The following is a 21,657-nucleotide window of genomic DNA, read 5'->3' on the forward strand; positions in this document are numbered from 1 at the left end:
GCAAACCCTAGGTTAGGGTTCCACCATTGTCGATCGCCGGAGCTCTCCCCACGCCAAAACCAATTAGATTTAATTAAATTAATAAACTATGATTTAATTAATTTAATAATTCTAATTTTTATTTTAAAATTAATCAAGTAATCATTTTATAATTCTTTCAATTGCTTTTATCTATTTAATTGATTAATTAATTTAAATTCAATTGAATAATTAATTCTAATTCTTCCTATTGTCTTTTATTTTATTTTTATTATCATTTAATTAATTAATTTTTTTTATTTAATTAATCAATTTAAAAATTCAAAATTCATTGATTTAATTAATTAATTTTAATTAATTTTTTTTTAATCATTTTTCAAGATTTAACCTATTAAGATATAATTGTCCAACTAATTAATAAATAAATTAATTTTTATTTTATTTTATTTTATTCCTATTTTATTTAATTAAAATAATTTTTTTTAATAAATTTATTTATTAATTAATTAATTTTAATTAATTTTGATTAATTTTATTTTATTATTGTTTTTTATTTATTTTATATTAATTTTATAATTGTTATTAATCATTTGTCCAACTAATTAATAAATTAATTATTATTTATTTTAATTTATTTAATTTCTATTTTTATTTATTTAATTAAAATTAATTAATTAATTAAAATGAAATCCTGATACTATGTTTCCAAAGGACTGGAGGGGTTTATTTGTCTAATCAGGGGAAGCCAATTTCCACTAATTTCATTCCCATTGTCCCTGTTGAGGTTATGAGGAAATTTCATAATTTCAATGGCCTCTCTGATTTTTCTTTTATGATAATTCTCCTCTCTTGCAATTATTTTAGCGTCCTCTAAACACATATGATGCTTTGTTTTGGACGAGTGTTCTGCAAGGGCTGATGTACGAGATCTCTCATTCTTTATATCAGTCGCGTGCTCTTTTAGTCTTATTTTCAGAGATCGACCGGTTTCCCCAATATAACTCTTGCCACAAGAGCAGTCAATCTTGTACACACCCTTGAGTTGTTGACAATCAATGTTCTCATTTTCTTGACTCTCTCTTTCTCAAAATGCAGATCTCATTACCCTGATGATGGACTCACCTAGCTAGTCCGAAACGTCGGTTTCAAAAATTGCTGACAGGTTTTTCCATCAATTAAAAATACTCTTCCAGCCTGTATGGAATCTCTCTTCAAAATCAATGTTATCTTTTACTAACCTCATCATTTGTCTTATAGTTCCACATGTTGTAAATCATGTTATTCTTCCTTAAAATTTTTGCTGAATGGAAGGTAATCCTTTCCATAACTTTCTCTCTTGTCTTTAGGAGGACACCTGGAGAGAACCTTATCGTGAGCTCTTCTTATAGCTTTCTTGATACTCCACTCTCTGTATCCAAGGTTTTTGAAGACAGAGGTTAAGTGTTCAATCTCTTCTTTTAGGTGATCAGGGTCAGAAATCCTGAAAGCCCTAACAGCTAGAGTGTTTAAGACGCCAGATTTTTGGGAAGGATGATGGTAAGAGTCAGCATGAAGATAGCTATCAGTATGGGTCTTCTTCCTATAGACCTGGTGTCCCAAAGTACCATCCTCCTTTCTACTGATAAGAACATCAAGAAAGGGGATCTTACCGTTTTCTTCAAGCTCCATAGTAAATTTGATTTCGGAAGATATAGAGTTAAGCTGATTGAAGAAATTCTCCAGTTCTGCCTTACCATGAGTCCAATTCAGATTAGTGTCGTCAACAAATCTTTTCCACCATGCTGGCTTCATAGGGTATGAGTCCAGGGCTTTCCTTTCAAAGTACTCCATGTATAAGTTGGCGATGATGGACCCTCTTTGGGGTTTGAAACGTCGACAGAATGAACACAAAATTGTGGATAATTCGGATCATACCACTACAAAAAACTTCCACAGAAGCCTAAAATCTAACATTTTAATGGTTGTTTAGGGTTGAAAGTATGCTTTAAATCATGACAAATGAGTTTTAATTTGAATTTTTTTATTTCTAAGTCACATTTTTCATAAAAAAAAAATAAAATAAAGGTTGAGTAAAACTAAAAGTATTCTTTTAAAATCATTGTAAATAATCTAATAAGATAAAGATGATTATTCAATACTAAAATTAAATCATAATTATAATTTATTTATTGTTATTATTTAATTAATTAAAATAATTAATCTCTTATGTGGAATTCTATTTTTCTGTAAGACTAAAAGTATTCCTTTAAAATCATTGTAAATAATCTAATAAGATAAAGATGATTATTCAATACTAGAATTAAATCATAATTATAATTTATTTATTATTATTATTATTTAATTAATTAAAATAATTAGTCTCTTAAGTGGAATTCAATTTTTCTCCTCCTAATGTAGTGCAGAGAATTTTTTTTGTCTTAAGGAAAAGAAAAAGAGCAATAAGCTCCTCACAATTCAAGAAATTAAACACATAGGTCAAAAATAACTTTCTATGATAAAAAATAACCTATATAATATTTTGAGGTAATATAAAAAATAGACATATATTTTATGGTCAAACCATAATTAAAAAATGTATAAGGACAAAATGTATATAATAAAAAAAGAAATATTCTTATACTTACAATAAAACAAAACAAGAAAAACATGTAATATATGATATTTAAATGATGAGTAAAAATAAAAATCAAACGTTATGTGAAAGACAAATTTTTTTTTTTTTTTTACAAGATCGTCTACTCTTATATTATAAAACTGCGCTATGCAAAAGCTATTACATCAGATTTAAGGAGAGATAGTAGAGGAGAAGTCCAAAACCGGGACGCAGCCCTTGACTTCTGCAAGTTTAACTTGAGGAGAAAATGTTGAAACAGATATCTACTGTACTGTCTAACGAACAGGCCATCTATTAGAGTTACTTTGCTATTCATAAGATTAACACCAGAATTGATTTACTGTGTCTTCCATCTGATCATCCTTCTGCTGGTCCTTTTGGCTTGCCTTTGTAGAGGCCTCCGCCTGCATGCTCTCCGTGAGGTTCTTGATATGGCTGATGGCCTCCTCCAAATGCTGACACTTCTCCTTCAGATCCTCGATTTCCTTCTTTTGTTTTTCAAGCTTTTTTCGTTTGGAACGACTGTCAGCTTGAAAATCTTCTTTGAGAGCATTATGGTGCTTTACAAACCGAGCAATAAGGAAACAGTGTTCCTTGCAGAGGGTGCAGTTGTCATTTCCTAGCACCCTATCCAGAGGATTCCCTTGAGGCGCTGCTCCCTCCTGCGCCGCTGGCTGCTGTCTGTTCTCTGCCATTACTGAGAAGAAACTAGTTAGCGAACCAAGAGTTGAGTGAGAACTTGAGTTATACCTGAGGACTGCTTGGATGGTCTGCTGATCGAGGTAGCTCTGCTGTTCGCCTTGTTTGTTGCTGAAGAGGAGAGTAGAGGAAAGGAGCCGCAGTGGAATGAGGGTGCTCTGATTGCTTCCTCTGTGGTGAACTGTGTTACAACACTCAAGACGCCCGACTTTTTCACTCTGAGACTGAGAATGCAATGTGTTTCTGATGAAGTCGGGGACGAGAGAGGGGATATAAAGGGAAGGGGGGGACCATTCATGATGAGAGGGCGGGAAATTTTCTTCAGCAAGAACTGGGATCGTATCCTGTTGCAGATTCGAAGTGCACTCTCCGGTTGGATGGAAGTGATGTTTACCTGAAGAGTCAGTGGGGATATCACGAGAGGATTGAGGGTGCAGTGCTTTGGGCTCGAAGGGAGGGAAGAATGATGGCGGTGAGGAGGGGAAAGGAGGATCAGAGGGTAAGAGACCAATGAAGTGATTGTTGATGTGACACAGTTCTGAGAGGCTGTTCTGATGAGTTTTATGCCCATTAGAATCCTTATGGTATCGCCTTTTCATAAATTTCTTCATTCTCACGAACCTGACCATGCTGCCGGTTGACTGCCTTACTTGCTAAGGAATCCGCCTCTGTGTTATTTTCTCTAAGCACGTGCCTGAAGGTTACTTCACCCATACTTCTGATGTAGTCATTAATCCTTATCCTTATGTTATTGAGGCTTGCTTTATTGAATTCTTTGCCTGTGATCATAGCCGAGATGATGATAGACGAGTCCCCGATAATGATAACGTTCCTTAATCCCAGTCTGGAAAGAATTGCGGAGCCGAGAAGTAAGCTGTATGCTTCTGCTGCGTTGTTCAATGCCTTTCCGAGTCCCCATTCATAGCTGCAAATGAGATTCCCCATATGATCTTTAATTATGCCTCCAGCTCCCGCATCCCCGGGATTTTTCTTTGAAGCACCATCGAAGAAGAGCAGAGGGCGATTTTGATTGTAGATCCATTGACTTATCTCTGTTTTTGTTCCCCTGAGTTTCCAGTTTGGGTGCTTCTGAGGTGCTTTGCTCTAGGTGGGGGGATTCTGGGAGTGGGTGATGTTGAAGTTACTGTACCAATCCCTTTCTTCTTGAACCCAGCTCGACTGATCAGGGGAGGCCATGAAATTTGCGCTGACAGCTTCAGAAATATTAGCTATTGTTTTTGCTATGACATTGTCTAGTTTAGGCATTTTGTTGTTAAAAACGTAATTATTCCTTGCTAGCCAGAGGTTCCAGCAAAGGGATGCAGGGATGCACTTCCACACCCTGATTAAATTATTTTTGCCTTTTCTAGAGTATGGGAAATCTTTCTTCCAATTCTTCTGAAGATTATGCATCTGATCGTGGGTTCCTCGGGTCTCCAAAGGGCTTGTTAACTGTTTCCAACATCTTTTAGCGAAGGGGCAAAGAAGGAAGGAGTGCTGAATAGACTCCTCCTCTGCTCGACAAAAATAGCAGATCGATGGGCCTTGTATTCCTCTCTTTTTCAGATTCTCAGCTGTGAGAATTTTCCCTTTTAAGAGGGTCCAGTTGAAGTGTTTTACCTTTGGAAGGCATTCTGTCTTCCAGGCAGCTGAGTGAAGGTTCCAGTTTGCTACAGGAGTTGTATTTTGTAATGAATTATATCCTTCTTTTACTGAGAAGAACCCTCCGCTAGTGTCCCAGATGTATCTATCCTCGATCTCCTTGTAGGTTGGTGCTGATCCAGATAGTGAACGCTTCAGTGTGAGCCATAGCTCTTTAAGGTCCGGAGGGAGATGCAGATCTTTCCAAGCCAGCCAACGATTTTGGTTCCACTGTGAGATATCAAACAGGGTGAATATCTTTCGTTCCTCCATCCAATCTTGCAGGGACCTGAGCTCTTGAAGAAGGTTTCTTGGACTGGAGTTCATTATTCTGTCGAACCATACCTTGGTGTTCTTTCCGTTGCCTGGGAGCTTTGAGACATTTTCTCTGAAGTGAGTCAAAACTTTCTTGATGAGGCGCCACATGGGAGTGCAAGGCCTGTCTACTATAGGATCATTGAGGATGTTGGAATTTGGACCCCTGAGGTATTTTCTTTTGATTGTTTCCACCCACCACGAGCCACTTTCTGTGAGAATCCTCCAGATCAGCTTGAGCCCCAGCGCCTGGTTGGAAAGGCTTGGAATTTTTATGGCAAGGCCTCCTTTTTCATATGGGAGAGTGACTTGATCCCAGTTGACGAGGCTGAATTTTTTTGTGTCCTGTTTACCTCCCTGCCAGAGGAAACTTCTCATCATGATTTCCATGTGTTTGTGGATGCTAGCAGGAGCCATAATAACCGCATATTGATAAATAGGGAGGCCTGAGAGAACAGCCTTTATAAGTATGGTTCTGCGAGCTAGGTTTAACTAGGAGGCGCCCCAGCTTTGGAGTAAACCTCTCATCTTTTCGATGTGGTTTGTCCAGACCTCTGCTTTAATGTGTTCCTTTGCCAGAGGCAGGCCCAAGTAAGAGAAGGAGTTCCAATTTTTTTGAAGTGGAATGTCGAGAATTTGGGCTATTCTTTGTTGGGTCTGATATGGCACATTCCAAGTATACAGTTTACATTTCCTGTTATTTAGTTTACCTCCGGAAGCTTGGAGGAATGCGTCCAGAACTCTTTTGAACCTCCTTGCCATCAAACTAGATGCTCCCCCAATTAATAAGGTGTCATCCGCGAATAACGAGTGATTTATCTCCTTTACTCCTCTTTCAATGCGGATGCCAGTGATTTCTTTTTTGTTGCGAAGATGTTCGAGATGAATGCTGAGAGTCTCCGCCATGATAATGTAAAGGAAAGGGGAGAGGGGGCAGCCTTGCCTTAGCCCCCTAGAGCTTCTGAAGGATTTGCTGGGGCGGCCATTGATCAGTGGGGCAGTCCATGGGTTGGAGATGCACCCGCTGATAATGTTGATAAAGTTGGAGGCGAAACCGAATTTTTTTAGGACTGCACATAAGAAGGAGTGTTCCACTCGGTCAAATGCATTGGCCATGTCAAGTTTTATGATCATTCCACGATCTCCTCTGTTGTTGCTGCTATGGATGGCTTCCTGTATTAAGATAACATTATCTGTGATCTGCCTCTTTGGGACAAAGCCGCCCTGATTCTCTGAAATTAGAAGAGGCAGTAATTTCTTTAACCTGTTGGCGATTATTTTGGTTATGATCTTATATGAAACATTGCAGAGCGAGATGGGCCGGAACCTATCAAAAGATTTGGGGTTTGCTTCCTTGGGAATCAAAGCTATGTGTGAAGACTTTGTGTTGTCCCCCAACTTGTGATTTCTAAAAGCATTTTTGACCATTCTCACAAAGTCCTTCTTTATGGTTTCCCAATGCTGCCTGTAGAATGCGACTGTGAATCCGTCCGGCCCCGGGGCCTTGTCTTGCTGCATGCTGAAGGTGGCTTCTTTGATTTCTTCTACTGTGGGTTCTTGCTCCAAGTTGTTGTTGTGGTCCTCTGTTATTCTGGTGTCTATTACATTTAGAAAGGCATCGCTGTCATTTTGTTGAAGGTCTGCCGAGAGCAGTGCCTTGAAATGGTTAAATGTTGCGTTTTTTATGTCTTCTTGGTCCTTCAGTTCTCTCCCTTCCACTTCGATTTTGACTATCTGATTGTTAGCTCTTCTGATCTTAACATTGTTGTGGAAGAATGAAGTGTTTTTGTCCCCAACTTTCAACCATAGGTAGCGGGATTTCATTCTTTGCTCCTCTTCCTCCATTCGATTTTGCCGATATAGTTCTTTGTACATATTTTTTTCCTTCTCCAAGTCCTCTGCTGTATATTGCATCTGTTCTTTTTCTTTGTGCCAGCATTCCATCTCAGCTATCAGCTCCGTTTTCTTTTTCCTTTCCAATGTTGCCTTGTCCCTTGCCCATTGCTTTATAACTGTCCTGAGATTTTTTAGCTTTGATTCCCATACGAAGTGTGGAGAGCCTAATACTTCGTTAGCCCACTGTCTTCGAACTAGGTTTCGAAAATCTTCATAGGAGTCCCAGGCTTTGTTATATTTGAAAGGAAGGGGACCTAAGTTTATTCCTTTGTCCAAGGTGAGGACCACGGCCTTATGATCCGAAGTTGTGCCGTGAATTATATGACTCCTGATTGCTTGGAAGTTGCCTGCTACACCTTCCTGGATAAGGAACCTGTCCAGCCTCTCTTTTATATTGTGAGATCTTGTTCTCTTGTTAGTCCACGTGTATTTGCCATTCGACAAAGGAGTGTCGATCAGATTGAAGAGCTGAATGATGGCTTCTAACTTGTCTCTCGATGGATCTGCATGGTAGTTTCCACCGTATTTTTCTTCCACCTGCCTAATTAGATTCAAATCTCCCCCAAGGATTATCAAACTGCTGTTGATAGTGTTGAGATCCGCTTCTATGGAGTTCCAACAGCTGGCTTTGTCTCTGCAGTGATTTGGTGCATATATATTGTAAATGTAATAAACTTCTTGGGTGCTCTTGTTCTTTAGATCTGTTCTGATCCACCAGTTACTTAACTGTGAGTTGGTGATTTCCCACTTATTTTTGCTCCATAATGTTCCTATACCTCCTGAAGCCCCCTCTGAGCCTTTTGATATGCCTGTGTAGTTTTTGAATCTTTGAGTTTGAAGCAGGAAATCCTGCTCGGTGGTTTTGGTCTCCTGGATTAGAATTATATCTGGCTGTTCCTGATTTATAAGGTCCTTGATTGCTTTCAGCTTTAAGGAAGAGTCGATCCCCCTACAGTTCCAAGAGACCATGTTCATTATTTACCAGTTGTGGGGTGGAATCCTGATTTCTCCTTGGCTTTATCGCCACTACCTTTTAGCTTGCCTAGGAATGAGTCCATGGGTTGTTGAGTACCAGTTGCCATCTCCTTTGCTGTTGTTTCATCCCTTAGCTCTTTGTTCGATTTTCGACCTACTTTTCTCGGGGGGTCGGATGGCTGATTTGCTTCTTTAGCTTTGTTTCTAGTGAGAATTCTTTCAATGGTGGGAGGAGGGGAGGGAGGAGGGTTGGAGCACGGAGAGGCTGGGCGAGGAGATTGAGGAGGGGAGGGCGGAACTTCAGCTGTCAGGGATTCGAAAGGGTTGGGGGAGGAGGGGAAAGCTGAGCCGGGAGGGGGAGGAGGGGGAGGATGACTGGTTGCCGGAGGGGTTGAGGAGCTATTACCCAGATTGGGGGAGGATTTTTTCCTTTTTACTTGTTCCCATGGAACTTCTGCATTTTCCTCATTGTGTTCCGCTTCATTTACTTTTAACTTGCTACATCTATTGGCAAAATGGCCGTACTCATGACATACCTTGCATTTGAAGGGTAGCTGTTCGTAGTCCAGCTGCTGAATGTGCATCCATTGATCCACCTTTAACTTGATGGCTTCTGGCAGTCCTTTCCCAAGATCAACTTCAACGCAGATCCTTGCGCATGCGTGCATATTCTCCCTTGGTTCCGATCTGTCTATATATTTTCCAACTGCATTGCCGATCGCTTTGACCGATTCGTCCCCCCAGCAGTGCAGGGGCAAATGGGGGAGGCGCACCCAAACAGGAACCGCGTTGGGAATGTCCATTTCCGGGTCGAAGTCCGGGGTCCATCTGTTCAGGTAAAGACCTCTTGTATCCATGAAGTAAGGTCCATTGCGAAAGATGAGGTGCTTGTCTTCTTTAGTCTTGAACAGGAAGGTGTAGTATCCTTGCCCGCAAAATCTGATGGCGATCTTCCCTTGGATCATTGTGCTCCAGTTGCGTTCCACCCATTTTTGGACCATTCTTGGAGATGGCCAGAGGCCCGTGAACTCTCCAACAAGACCTCTTTCTGATAATGCTATTGCCGATTTCCTTGGGAGGGAAGGAGGCAGGTTTACCTCAGGGATCTCATCTAGCTTTTTTATGAACTTTGTAAAAGAGGGCCTAGGTCTGACTTCTGAAGGTTCTGACAGAAGAGAGGCAAAAATTTGTTCTGGACTATCTGAAGCTGGAGGAGGGGAAGCGGATCCTGCCATTGCAGGCCCGCTGAAAACGACAGGGAGGGCAAACCGTCAGGCCGCAAGAGCCCCGTGAGAGGGGTCCGCACTAAACGGCGAGCACGCAGTGGGGGCCCGACCAGGCAGGGCCTGGGGGCGAGGGCAGAGGCGCAGGGGAAACGGTTAGGGCACCATCGCAGCGTCGCAGTCCATAGCTCTCGATCGGCTAGCTACCAGTTAGATGTTGGCTTAGTTGTGTTGAGTAAAGTATGTGAAAGACAAATATACCCATCAAATTTATACCCTAATTAAAAATCAAATTCAAAAATCGCTTATTTTATTAATTAAAATAAATAAATAAACCAATCTATCTATCAATTTCATTTTAACACATTAATTATATAAATATAAACCATACATACACACTTAAAAACACTTCTCAATTATATTATTATAATATTAAAATCATAATATATTAAAATATATACTCGAAGACAACTCACGATAGATATGAAACAAGAATATATACTTAAAGCCAAGTTTTAAAAAAAAATCAAAATTATTTTAAAATGGTTTTTTTTCTAATTTTCAAAATTATTTTAGAACTTTCTTTTTTGGGGCGTTTTATTCTTTTAATGATTCAACCATTAAAAAAAAAACAAAAAGAACAAACAATTCTTAATCAAAACAATCTTAATATTTTTGGATTAATAAATAGAATAATCTGGATCTCGTGTACTCCTTTTTATGGGAAAAAAGGCTAAAAGAAAGTGATTCGATATTTTCCTTTCCTAAAAGAGAAGCTAGTTCTATTTTGATAGCAAAAGGTCAGGAAGGAAGTAGCGTCCACTATATGGAGATGTTTTTCTCGAAATGCTTCAAATCTCTACGCAGGACTGGTCCAACGGTCAACAACCATTGCAATTTTCTTACTGAATGTTTGAAAGCATGGAGCAGCACCGGACCAAGGGCAGCAGTAGCCATAACTATATAAGCCTGCCATGTTTTCTCCGCTTCTGTGGCCTTTTTCATCTCTATCAACTTAATTTGAATTGTTCCCGTGGACATTGAATTCGAGTCAATCTGTTAACAAAAATCAGCGATTATTCAATTTCCCTGTGGGGTTTCTTCTCGATTCGGCTGGGGAGCTTATAGAAAATCTCTGATTATTTTTCCCTGTAGGGTTTCTTCTCGACTCGGCTGGGGAGCTTACAGAAAATATCTGATTATTCAATTTCCCTGTGGGTTTTTTATTCTCTCAGTTGCATTCATGCGTCTGACTTATTATCTTTGTGGGCTCGATAAAGAAAGTGACATGGGTTTGAAACATCCAGTACGAGGATGAATCATACTAGATAATTCCAAAAATAATGTGATTAATCTGAAATATTATTAGTATGTATTTACTGTTCCAAGATTCGCCAAACATAACAAATATTCAAATCAAATTGCAGACTATTTGAGTTATAATCAAAGAACTTGAATTATGCCTCGTTGCAAGAGCGGAAAAGATAGTACTATAAGACCATTCAAGAAGGAGAGGAATGTCCCTCTGACAAGGAAGATCAGAGTGATCTGCAATGACCCAGATGCCACAGACCTCTCAAGTGACGATGAATTGAGTGCAGCCTCTCACAAAAGATTGGTTCTCGAGAGTCACATACCGTTAAATTGCTCAGCTCGTGCAGGAAATCAGGGCAAACCCAAGTGCAAGAGGAAACCAAGAGTGCCCAACAAGAAAGCCAGAGTCTTATGCGAACCAGTCTCCAATGTAGAGTATGGTGTGAGCCGTAAATACCGTGGAGTATGGCGAAGAAAATGGGGGAAATGGGCTGCAGAGATCAAAGATCCGTCCAGAGGAGTGAGGCTGTGGCTTGGGACTTTCGACACAGCAGAAGCAGCTGCACTGGCTTATGATAATGCATCAAGGAAGTTGGGAGGACCATTAGCATTCACCAACTTTGCATACACACAAACAAAAACTACAACAACTCCATCTGAATCTCACATTTCAGAGAGAAATTCATATGGGGATTGTTGTGCAGACTTTTCTTCAACTTCTGTACAGGATGTGGCCACGCCAGATTCATTATCATGTCCAATCATTAACCATTCAATATTTGATGATAATTCTTATTTCATCCAAGAATTTGGACACTCGTTTGATATGGATAATTGTGGTGTCTCGCTAACAGACTTGAATACGGATTGTCATGACCTTTTGGGTGAAGAAGATGACATTATGAACTTTTGCTGCTCCATGGACGAATCTACGACATTGCTACTGCTATCGTAAAGTGTGTACACTGTACAGTATAATCAGTTTTAGGGATGAGTGACAGTGGTCAAGAGTACCTGGTAATGCAAAGTTTCTCCAGGGATGTGTGTTATTATAAATATATACTCCAGTGAATTTATTATAAATACCTGTAATATGGACTTTTGATTATATGAGTGTGATTATTATTGTATTGATTATTGTTTTGAAATTATTATTGGATTGCTTCTGTGAGGTAGAGTGTGTTTTTATGTAAATAATGTTGTTAGTTTAATTGGATAGGAGAGGTTCTCCACAAATTGTTATTTTTTAATATGTTATTAAACTATCTTATCAAAAGATTATTAATTTAATAAAATAGTGTGTTTATCTTAAAGTTACACTTTCATACATTTATAAGAATTAAATTATTTGTTAAACTAGACATGTAAATACAATTTTGTTTATATTTGTTTACAGGGTATCAAAACTCATATGGGTTGACTTCTCTTTTAAATTATTTGTTGAACTAGACATGTAAATACAATTTTGATTTATAAAAACAATGTTTACTTTCACATTTGTTTACACGGTATCAAAACTCATACGGTATCAAAACTCATATGGGTTGACTCTCTCTTGCCAAAGGGTCCCTTTTCATCTTAGTTTTCCACGTTTCTAATTCTCTATTCAGAAGATCAGTGTTGGCCAGAGTAATTGTTTGTAAGTATTGATATGGTTGTTTGTAAGTATTGATATGATTTGCATGTAGCATTGTTCTATGATTTGTTTATAACCCTATGATCCACGTTTCTAATTATCTACTTATAAGATCTACTTATAATAAAATCAGTGTTGGCAAGAGTAATTGTTTGTATGTATTGATATGATTTGCACGTAGTGTTATTTTATTATTTGTTTATAGCGTTATGATCTTTTGTGTCCACTGTTGGTTTATAGAGTAAGTTGTTTTTATGTTATCTTAGAATATAGTGTTTCAATAAAAATGGTTATTTGAGGTTAAATCAGATTTAAAGAGTCTAGCTGTGTTGATGCATAATTATTAAATGAATGTTGGTTTATGGAGTAAGTTGTTTTTATGTTATTTTAAAATATAGTGTTTCAACAAAGATGGTTATTTGAAGTTAAATGAGATTTAAAGAGTCTAGGGTAAATATGTTGATGCATACTTATTAAATGAATGCAAATGTAGTCTTACAAGTTGAAAGAGGAATGAGAAATGATTTATAAGGAGGAAGTTTATAGTTGGTGAGTTGTAAAGGGGACTACTATTTAACCAATGTAAATCCATTAAGCTTTGACATGGATCAATTTTATTAAGATGGAATTAAAAGATAAAATAATTTACATTTCATTGAATGTGATCATTCTTAGTGTTTGATAGATCTAGCTTAAATATTGACACGATGTGGTTTATTTACTTTAGATGTTACTCTTGTATCAACTTCCATGTTAAACAAGGCGGTAGAGAAAACCCACCTACTCTTAGTTATGTTTATTTTAAATAATAAGTAATTTTTAATAATTATATGACAAAGTAAATTCATCTGACTTGCAATGACTTATTTATGAGGATAAATAAGTCATTGCAAGGCAGATGAATTTACTTTATTTTAAATAACCCACTCTAAATGCTAGGTAATCTCGTTGGGTTGATTTTTTAAGCGGATTAAACTTTGAAATTAAGCACTTGAAAGGAAAAGAGAACCATGTCGTTGAGGCCTTAAGTAGGAAAATCAGCTGTTTATATGAAGTATCATTCAGTGAAGTGAAAAACACATTCAAAGAGAAAATTAAGGAAGCAGCAATGCAGGATCGAGAATATCAATTTTTATGGCAACAAGTTAAAATTATGAACAACAAAGAACAATAGCTTGGATATGAATTAAATCAACAAGGTATACTGATCTATAGAGAAAGGATGTATGTACCTAGCCAAAATTTTATTAAAAAATTTATTTTAGACAAGTACCACAAAGTTCCTTATGTCGGCCATCTCGGATATCAGAAATTGATTACCGCACTCAGAAAGGAATATTTCTGGCCCGCGATGAAGAAGGAGGTGGTTGAATGTTTGGCCCGTTGTTTGGAATGCCAACAAGTAAAAATAGAGCATTATCACCTAGTTGGTTTACTCCACCCATTACCTATTCCGAAATGGAAATGGAAAGTTATTTCTATCGATTTTCTAACAGGGTTTCCCAAATAAAAAAAATTGAATGATTCAATAATGGTGGTAGTTGATAAGTTAAGCAAATATGCTTACTTCATACCTATACAGTCTACTTATAAGGTAGTTCAAATCACTAACATATGTATGCAAACTGTGTTTAAGTTGCACGGTATACCAAAAGTTATAATTTTGGACCAAGATGTAAAATTTACATCAACCTTCTGGAAAGCCTTGTTTGGAGGACTTGGCACTCAACTACATTTTAGTACTTCCTACTATCCTTAGAGGGATGGGTAGATTGAGTGAGAAACCAAGTAGTGAGGGATATGCTTCAAACTTATGTAATGCAACAACCATCTAAGTGGGAGGAGTATATACATCTAGTAGAGTTTTCATATAACAACAGTTATCACACGTCTCTACAAATGAGTCCTTTTCAAGTGTTGTATAGGCGTAAATGTAGGACTCCCTCGAATTAGGGTGGCCCAGAAGATAATTTAATGCTAGGGCCTGATATGCTAGTAGAAATGGTCAAAGGAGTACGAACTAATTTAAAGGTCGCTCAAGACCGAGAAAAGAATTATACTGATTAGAAAAGGAGTTTCCGGGAAATCCAGGTGGGAGATCATGTTTATGTTCATGTTCGAGCCAAGAAAAGTAGACTACAATGGAATGGATGCACTAAATTGGAACCTCGATTTTGCGGTCCTTTTCAAATTTTAGCTCGAATTGTACTAGTGGCTTATCAACTTGACTTACCCAACCATGTTTGTGTGCATAATGTATTTCATGTTTCTGTATTAAAGAAATATATATGACCCCAATCACATAATAAATTGGCAAGATATACAGGTGAGTCAAAGGAGTTAAATTCTCATTCACCTATCATATATGTGTGTGTGTGTTTGTGTGTGTGTACATAAAGATTGCGAAGCTGATTTACGTTTTAATTTCATGAACTCACTAAAGATTTTATTCTGGCATATAGGTCGAACCAGAAGGCAAGTTGTTGGTCGAACCAATAGGTATACTCGAGCGGAGAGAAGTAATGTTGCGGAGACGAGTTATCACCCAAGTTAAAGTGTAGTGCCAACACTTTGGGCCAGAGGAGGCTACCTGGGAAGATGAACAGACTATGAGGAATATTTTTCTGAAGTTATTTCCAATAGAGGAACATCGGGATGATGTTCAATCTTAGGGGGGAAGATGTGATGTCCCCCATAAATGTAAATATTTATTTACCGCATTTTAAACAAACTGAATACTATTAATTTTATATAATTAGTTAATTTTGATTAAAAGGCATGGAAATTGAAATGCCAGAATTATGGCAGTAATTATTTGATTAAAGTTACATGGGAGTGAATTATCTAAAGAATGACAGTTTTACTTTCTCAAGCAGTTAGGTTGGGTGGTTACCCAACCCTAACTACTTACTTAAGAAATGTATTCCAAGGAAGGGATTAAGTTGAGGGAGGCATCTAAGATCTAGGAAGGAAAATTTTATATATTATTAAAAAAGATTAACTATGCTGGAAGGACAGACAGAGGTTAAAGAAGCTAAATCTAGTTAAGACTAGATAGCTGCTACTATTCAAGACGAAAGGACTTCAGGAGAAACCCTGTGAGGGGTAGCTCGATGGGAGACTTTGGCGAAATAGCAAGGCTGGAATTGCAAGTCTCACGGTTGGGAGGCAAGACAAAACAAAAGATTAAGGTCTTGTTCAACTAGCCAAATAAGTATATTCTAGAATCTTGAACACTTAATCATAGAATCTATCTTGCTGAATGGAGGGATGGAGATGTTTTCAAGTAAATCTATTTGCTGTTAATTACATATTTAGTAGATAAGAAAGGAATATGTGTGATACTTGTAGCTAGGGTAAGTAAAACAATAGTTACTATTAATGTGTAAACTTTGTAGATGAAGAAACAACTATATGTAACCTGATAGATAAGAATAATGCAAACAAATACTACTATTACTCATAACAGTTAAGTTAGAGCCTATGTAACCCAGAGGATGGGGTGAGATATGTGAAATTGTTCTCAGTCTCAAAATAGGAAAACTAAAAACTCAGTAGAGCAACAGAAATACCATGGACAACGACATCCCTTGGTAGAGAAGAAGGTAGGTCGAAGGGTCTCAAGAATCCAATGTAACCTAAAAACGGGCAGAGATGGGATCACATCCAACAAAAACGTTATATTTATTAAATTTCTACCATAAATGCATGCTACTGTCATTTAAAAAAAACAACCTCGGTGCATTAACCATAATCATTTTGAAGAACTTGTCTAGAAATAAAAATGAACAGTATGATGTTAGTCAACATAAGAATTTAGCGTCCTAGTATAAGACTTAACCAAAAACAATATTCACAAGACTCTTAAATAACAGAGATTTTAAGTTACGAAACCCTGGAAAGGGGGAAGAGCATAAAATAGAAGCGTCGATGTCACCAGTAACTAGAAAAGAAATAACAAAAATGTAAGTGTTTAAACTGAGAAGCCACCAAGTTTAACTCCAAAAATAAAGACGAGTACAAACAGAGCCCTATTCGAGGGTTTATTCATATTCCATTAAGCCTCGGAGTCTAAACCCTGGAGCCTTGACTAAACTTTTGAACTATAACAGTTAGAAAATTATAAGCTAGAATAGAGGCATGCGAGCCGTAATCCCTTTAGTTACAATACTGGCTTTGAGCCTTAAAAAATATAGACACAATTCCGGAACCATTATTACAAACAGAGGGAAATTACAAAGCCCTTTCCTATATTAAAAAAATTCCTCATGCATACCCAATGAAGCCTTGCTTGAGGGATATGGATTCCGATAGGAGGAGCAGAGACTCCAAATTCTCTAGAATTTGAGCATGAAAATCCTGGTGAAACCTGACGGAAAAGCACCAAAATATTAGGTTTTAGCTTAAAAGATAATTTTAAAAGAAAGAAAAATTTACACAGACAATACAAACCTGACTAAGCAATGAACACATCCAAACTACACTCGGAAGCAAGGATAGCAACAATACGTGAACTACAATATAGAGGTAGGCCCTCAGTATTCGTGGGAGAATCTCAAACCTAGAATTAAGCGTGCCATAGAAGGTAAGAAGGTATTATCAGAGTCATTTACCTGGAAGGAAACTCCACAGAGAACTTGAGACAAAACTTGTGTGTGGAAAATGCAACAAAAGACCGGCCTCCTCACGAAGCCTGAGCTTAGACTGGCGGGCAACCCTCTCCACTGTCTGACCTGGAGGATGCCGGAGCACAATCGATGCAACACACTTACCCATGCAAGAAGAACCAGTTGTAAATCACGAAGAATGCTCCAGAGGCCGTGGGTTCGCAATGCTAGGGAAGTCAGCTACCCTAAGATAAAGATGTAATTAATAACTGTACCGTCATACTATGTAACTCTAAGTTTAAAACTAATTCATGCGACCTAAGTTACCTTAGAGCAATTAAAATGACATAAGGTGACTAGTATGTCATATCAATGCATTAAGTAAATAATGTATTTTTCTAATGCCCATGTACTTTAAAAGAGATGAATTACATAATTTGGGCCTATTGTTGTGAGTCTTTATATATATATATATATATATGAATGGTTAAATGGAAGAGAAAAAACAATGTATTGTTATGTAAATAAATATATAAACAAATTATTATGGGTATGTGACATTAATTATTTTATAAACAATTTTATAAACAATCGTTATAATATGATTGAGTCTAAAAACATATGTTTTCTCCTAAAAGAGTACACTTGCAATCTAAAAAGAGTAGAATATATACATTTCCATAAATATTAAGAGCATTGATTAAATTTGATGGGTAGTTTTTCACCTTTTTAACGTCATGACATTTTTAAAATTTGTGTGTCATTAATGGCATTTAATAAAAAATTTAAAACGTCAATTTGATAGGTATATATATATATATATATATATCCATTTTATTGAATTTTCCATAAAGTAACAAAAAGTTTTGATTTTTCTATAAAGTAGCAAGTAGTTTTAATAATAACTTTTCCATAATTAATAATGGAGAATTTGATTTTTTTACATAGCTAATTATTGAGCCAAGAGGCTCTCCCAACCAATCTGGAAGAGATGTTGTAATGCCTTTATATGTTATATTAGGTAAACATTTTGACTTGATAAAATAAAATTAAAATAAAATAACAAAATAAAATTAATTATTTAACATTGATGGGTTTTTTTAGCTTGAGGTTTTCACAACCCATAGTTTTTACCATGGTATTTGTTATGAAGAAGTCTATTTAAAAGATCGAGGAAATCCATTATGGAATCTAAGACTAGTGTAATCCATTTGATATATCAATCTAATCAACGACAACACACCCACTTGATGCAAATATGCAAGTTTTAATCTTTTCAACTAGTTTATATTTTTTGTAACACGATTTGTTTTCTCAAGGATTCATTTATTTTGATTTATCAAAATAATTAGTCTCTCTTATCCCATATCAAAGCTGATATTATACAAGGAATCTTTCTACTTATAATTTTAATTTATTTATTTCTAAAGTCGCGTTTATTCATAAAATTTTAATGGTTGTTTAAGGTTGAAAGTATGCTTTAAAATCATGACAAATGAGTTTTAATTTGAATTTTTTTATTTCTAAGTCACATTTTTTCATAAAAAAAATAAAGGTTGAGTAAGACTAAAAGTATTCTCTTAAAACCATTGTAAATAATCTAATAAGATAAAGATGATTATTCAATACTAAAATTAAATCGTAATTATAATTTATTTATTGTTATTATTTAATTAATTAAAGTAATTAGGCTCTTATGTGGAATTCTATTTTTATGTAAGACTAAAAGTATTCTTTTAAAACCAGTGTAAATAATCTAATAAGATAAAGATGATTATTCAATACTAGAATTAAATCATGATTATAATTTATTTATTCTTATTATTTAAATAATTAAAATAATTGGTCTCTTATATGGAATTCAGTTTTTCTCTTCTCAATGTAGTTCAGAGAATTTTTTTTGTCTTAAAGGAAAAGAAAAAGAGCAATAAGCTCCTCACAATTCACGAAATTAAACTCATAGTACAAAAATAACTTTCTATGATAAAAAATAACCTATATAATATTTTTGAGGTAATATAAAACATAGACATATGTTTTGTGATCAAACCATAATTAAAATTAAAAAATGTACGAGGACAAAATGTATATTATCAAAAAAATGTTCTTATACTTACAATAAAACAAAACAAAAAAACATGTAATACATGATATTTAAATGATGAGTAAAAATAAAAATAAAAAATTATATGAAAACAAATATACCTATCAAATTTATACCCTAATTAAAAATCAAATTAAAAAATCACTTATTTTATTAATTAAAATAAATAAATAAACAAATTTATATATCAATTTCATTTTAACACATTAATTATATAAATATAAACTATACATATACACTTAAAAACACTTCTCAATTATATTATTATAATATTAAAATCATAATATATTAAAATATATACTCGAAGACAACTCACCATAGATATGAAACAAGAATATATACCTAAAGCCAAGTTAAAAAAAAAAAAAATCTACATTATTTTAAAACGGTTTTTTTTTCTAATTTTCAAAATTATTTTAGAACTTTCTTTTTTGGGCGTTTTATTCTTTTAATGATTCAACCTTAAAAAAACAAAAAAACAAAAAAAACAAACAATTCTTAATCAAAATAATCTTAATATTTTTGGATTAATAAATAGAATAATCTGGATCTCCTGTACTCCTTTTCATGGAAAAAAAAGGCTAAAAGAAAGTGATTCGATATTTTCCTTTCCTAAAAGAGAAGCTAGTTCTATTTTGATAGCAAAAGGTCAGGAAGGAAGTAGCGTCCACTATATCGAGATGTTTTTCTCGAAATGCTTCAAATCTCTAAGCAGGACTGGTCCAACGGTCAACAACCGTTGCAATTTTCTTACTGAATGTTTGAAAGTGTGGAGCAGCACTGGGCGAAGGGCAGCAGTAGCCATAACTATATAAGCCTGCCATGTTTTCTCCGCTTCTGTGGCCTTTTTCATCTCTATCAACTTAATTTGAATTGTTCCCGTGGCTATTGAATTCGTGTCAATCTGTTAACAAAAATCAGCGATTATTCAATTTCCCTGTGGGGTTTCTTCTCGATTCGGCTGGGGAGCTTATAGAAAGTCTCTGATTATTCAATTTCCCTGTGGGGTTTCTTCTCGACTCGGCTGGGGAGCTTACAGAAAATATCTGATTATTCAATTTCCCTGTGTGTTTTTTATTCTCTCAGTTGCATTTATGCGTCTGACTTGGTTTGAAATATCCAGTACGACGATGAATCAAGATAATTCCAAAAATAATGTGATTAATCTAAAAGATTATTAGTATGTATTTACTGTTCCAAGATTCGCCAAACATAACAAATATTCAAATAACTTGAATTATGCCTCGTTGCAAGAGCGGAAAAGATAGTACTATAAGACCATTCAAGAAGGAGAGGAATGTCCCTCTGACAAGGAAGATCAGAGTGATCTGCAATGACCCAGATGCCACAGACCTCTCAAGTGACGATGAATTGAGTGCAGCCTCTCACAAAAGATTGGTTCGCGAGAATCACATACCGTTAAATTGCTCAGCTCGCGCAGGAAATCAGGGCAAACCCAAGTGCAAGAGGAAACCAAGAGTGCCCAACAAGAAAGCCAGAGCCTTATGCGAACCAGTCTCCAATGTAGAGTATGCTGTGAGCCGTAAATACCGTGGAGTATGGCGAAGAAAATGGGGGAAATGGGCTGCAGAGATCAAAGATCCGTCCAGAGGAGTGAGGCAGTGGCTTGGGACTTTCGACACAGCAGAAGCAGCTGCACTGGCTTATGATAATGCATCAAGGAAGTTGGGAGGACCATTAGCATTCACCAACTTTGCATACACACCAACAAAAACTACAACAACTCCATCTGAATCTGTTTCTGAATCTCACATTTCAGAGAGAAATTCATATGGGGATTGTTGTGCAGACTTTTCTTCAACTTCTGTACAGGATGTGGCCACGCCAGATTCATTATCATGTCCAATCATTAACCATTCAATATTTGATGATAATTCTTATTTCATCCAAGAATTTGTACACTTGTTTGATATGGATAATTGTGGTGTCTCGCTAACAGACTTGAATATGGATTGTCATGACCTTTTGGGTGAAGAAGATGACATTATGAACTTTTGCTGCTCCATGGACGAATCTACGACATTGCTGCTGCTATCGTAAAGTGTGTACACTGTACAGTATAATCATTTTTAGGGATGAGTGACAGTGGTCAAGAGTACCTGGTAATGCAAAGTTTCTCCAGGGATGTGTGTTATTATAAATATATAGTCCAGTAAATTTATTATAAATACCTGTAATATGGACTTTGGATCATATGACTGTGATTATTATTGTATTGATTATTGTTTTGAAATTATTATTGTATTGGTTCTGTGATGTAGAATGTGTTTTTATGTAAATAATGTTGTTAGTTTAATTGGATAGGAGAGGTTCTCCACAAATTGTTATTTTTTAATATGTTATTAAAATATTTTATCAAAAGATTATTAATTTACTAAAATAGTGTGTTTATCTTACAATTATTTGTTAAACTAGACATGTAAATACAATTTTGATTTCTAAAAGCAATGTTTACTTTTACATTTGTTTACACGGTATCAAAACTCATATGGGTTGACTCTCTCTTTTAAATTATTTGTTGAACTAGACATGTAAATACCATTTTGATTTATAAAAACAATGTTTACTTTCACATTGGTTTACATGGTATCAAAACTCATATGGGTTGACTCTCTCTTGCCAAAGGGTCCCTT

The 21,657-nt window shown here is 35.9% G+C and overlaps 3 protein-coding genes across 3 annotated transcripts; 2 read left to right on the plus strand and 1 right to left on the minus strand.

The window, feature by feature from the left end:
- Nucleotides 1-3,871: 3,871 nt before the first annotated feature.
- On the minus strand, nucleotides 3,872-5,665 carry LOC149202238 (uncharacterized). The gene is made up of 2 exons (XM_089401528.1): nucleotides 4,443-5,665; nucleotides 3,872-4,217 (listed from the first exon to the last, which is right to left on the minus strand). The coding sequence occupies exons 1-2, from the start codon at nucleotides 5,663-5,665 to the stop codon at nucleotides 3,872-3,874; spliced, it is 1,569 nt and encodes a 522-aa protein (XP_089257654.1).
- Nucleotides 5,666-10,801: 5,136 nt separating this feature from the next.
- On the plus strand, nucleotides 10,802-11,611 carry LOC149202239 (pathogenesis-related genes transcriptional activator PTI6-like). The gene has a single exon (XM_089401529.1). The coding sequence runs from the start codon at nucleotides 10,802-10,804 to the stop codon at nucleotides 11,609-11,611; it is 810 nt and encodes a 269-aa protein (XP_089257655.1).
- Nucleotides 11,612-20,242: 8,631 nt separating this feature from the next.
- Nucleotides 20,243-21,064, plus strand: LOC149202240 (ethylene-responsive transcription factor CRF2-like). The gene has a single exon (XM_089401530.1). The coding sequence runs from the start codon at nucleotides 20,243-20,245 to the stop codon at nucleotides 21,062-21,064; it is 822 nt and encodes a 273-aa protein (XP_089257656.1).
- The last annotated feature ends 593 nt before the right edge of the window (nucleotides 21,065-21,657 follow it).

The sequence above is a fragment of the Pinus tabuliformis genome, chromosome 2_1, assembly GCF_031772625.1.
Source record: "Pinus tabuliformis cultivar Carrire ecotype Pingquan chromosome 2_1, CPIR1, whole genome shotgun sequence".
Taxonomy (NCBI): Eukaryota; Viridiplantae; Streptophyta; class Pinopsida; order Pinales; family Pinaceae; genus Pinus; species Pinus tabuliformis.

Bases quoted from the DNA above. Each gene is read 5' to 3' on its own strand.
- LOC149202239 (XM_089401529.1), top strand. From the start codon at position 10,802: ATGCCTCGTTGCAAGAGCGGAAAAGATAGTACTATAAGACCATTCAAG.
- LOC149202238 (XM_089401528.1), bottom strand. From the start codon at position 5,665: ATGGCTCCTGCTAGCATCCACAAACACATGGAAATCATGATGAGAAGT. The intron at 4,218-4,442 runs GTACAGTAACTT...TCTCATTTGCAG, and splicing joins GTTCAAGAAGAAAGGGATTG to CTATGAATGGGGACTCGGAA.
- LOC149202240 (XM_089401530.1), top strand. From the start codon at position 20,243: ATGCCTCGTTGCAAGAGCGGAAAAGATAGTACTATAAGACCATTCAAG.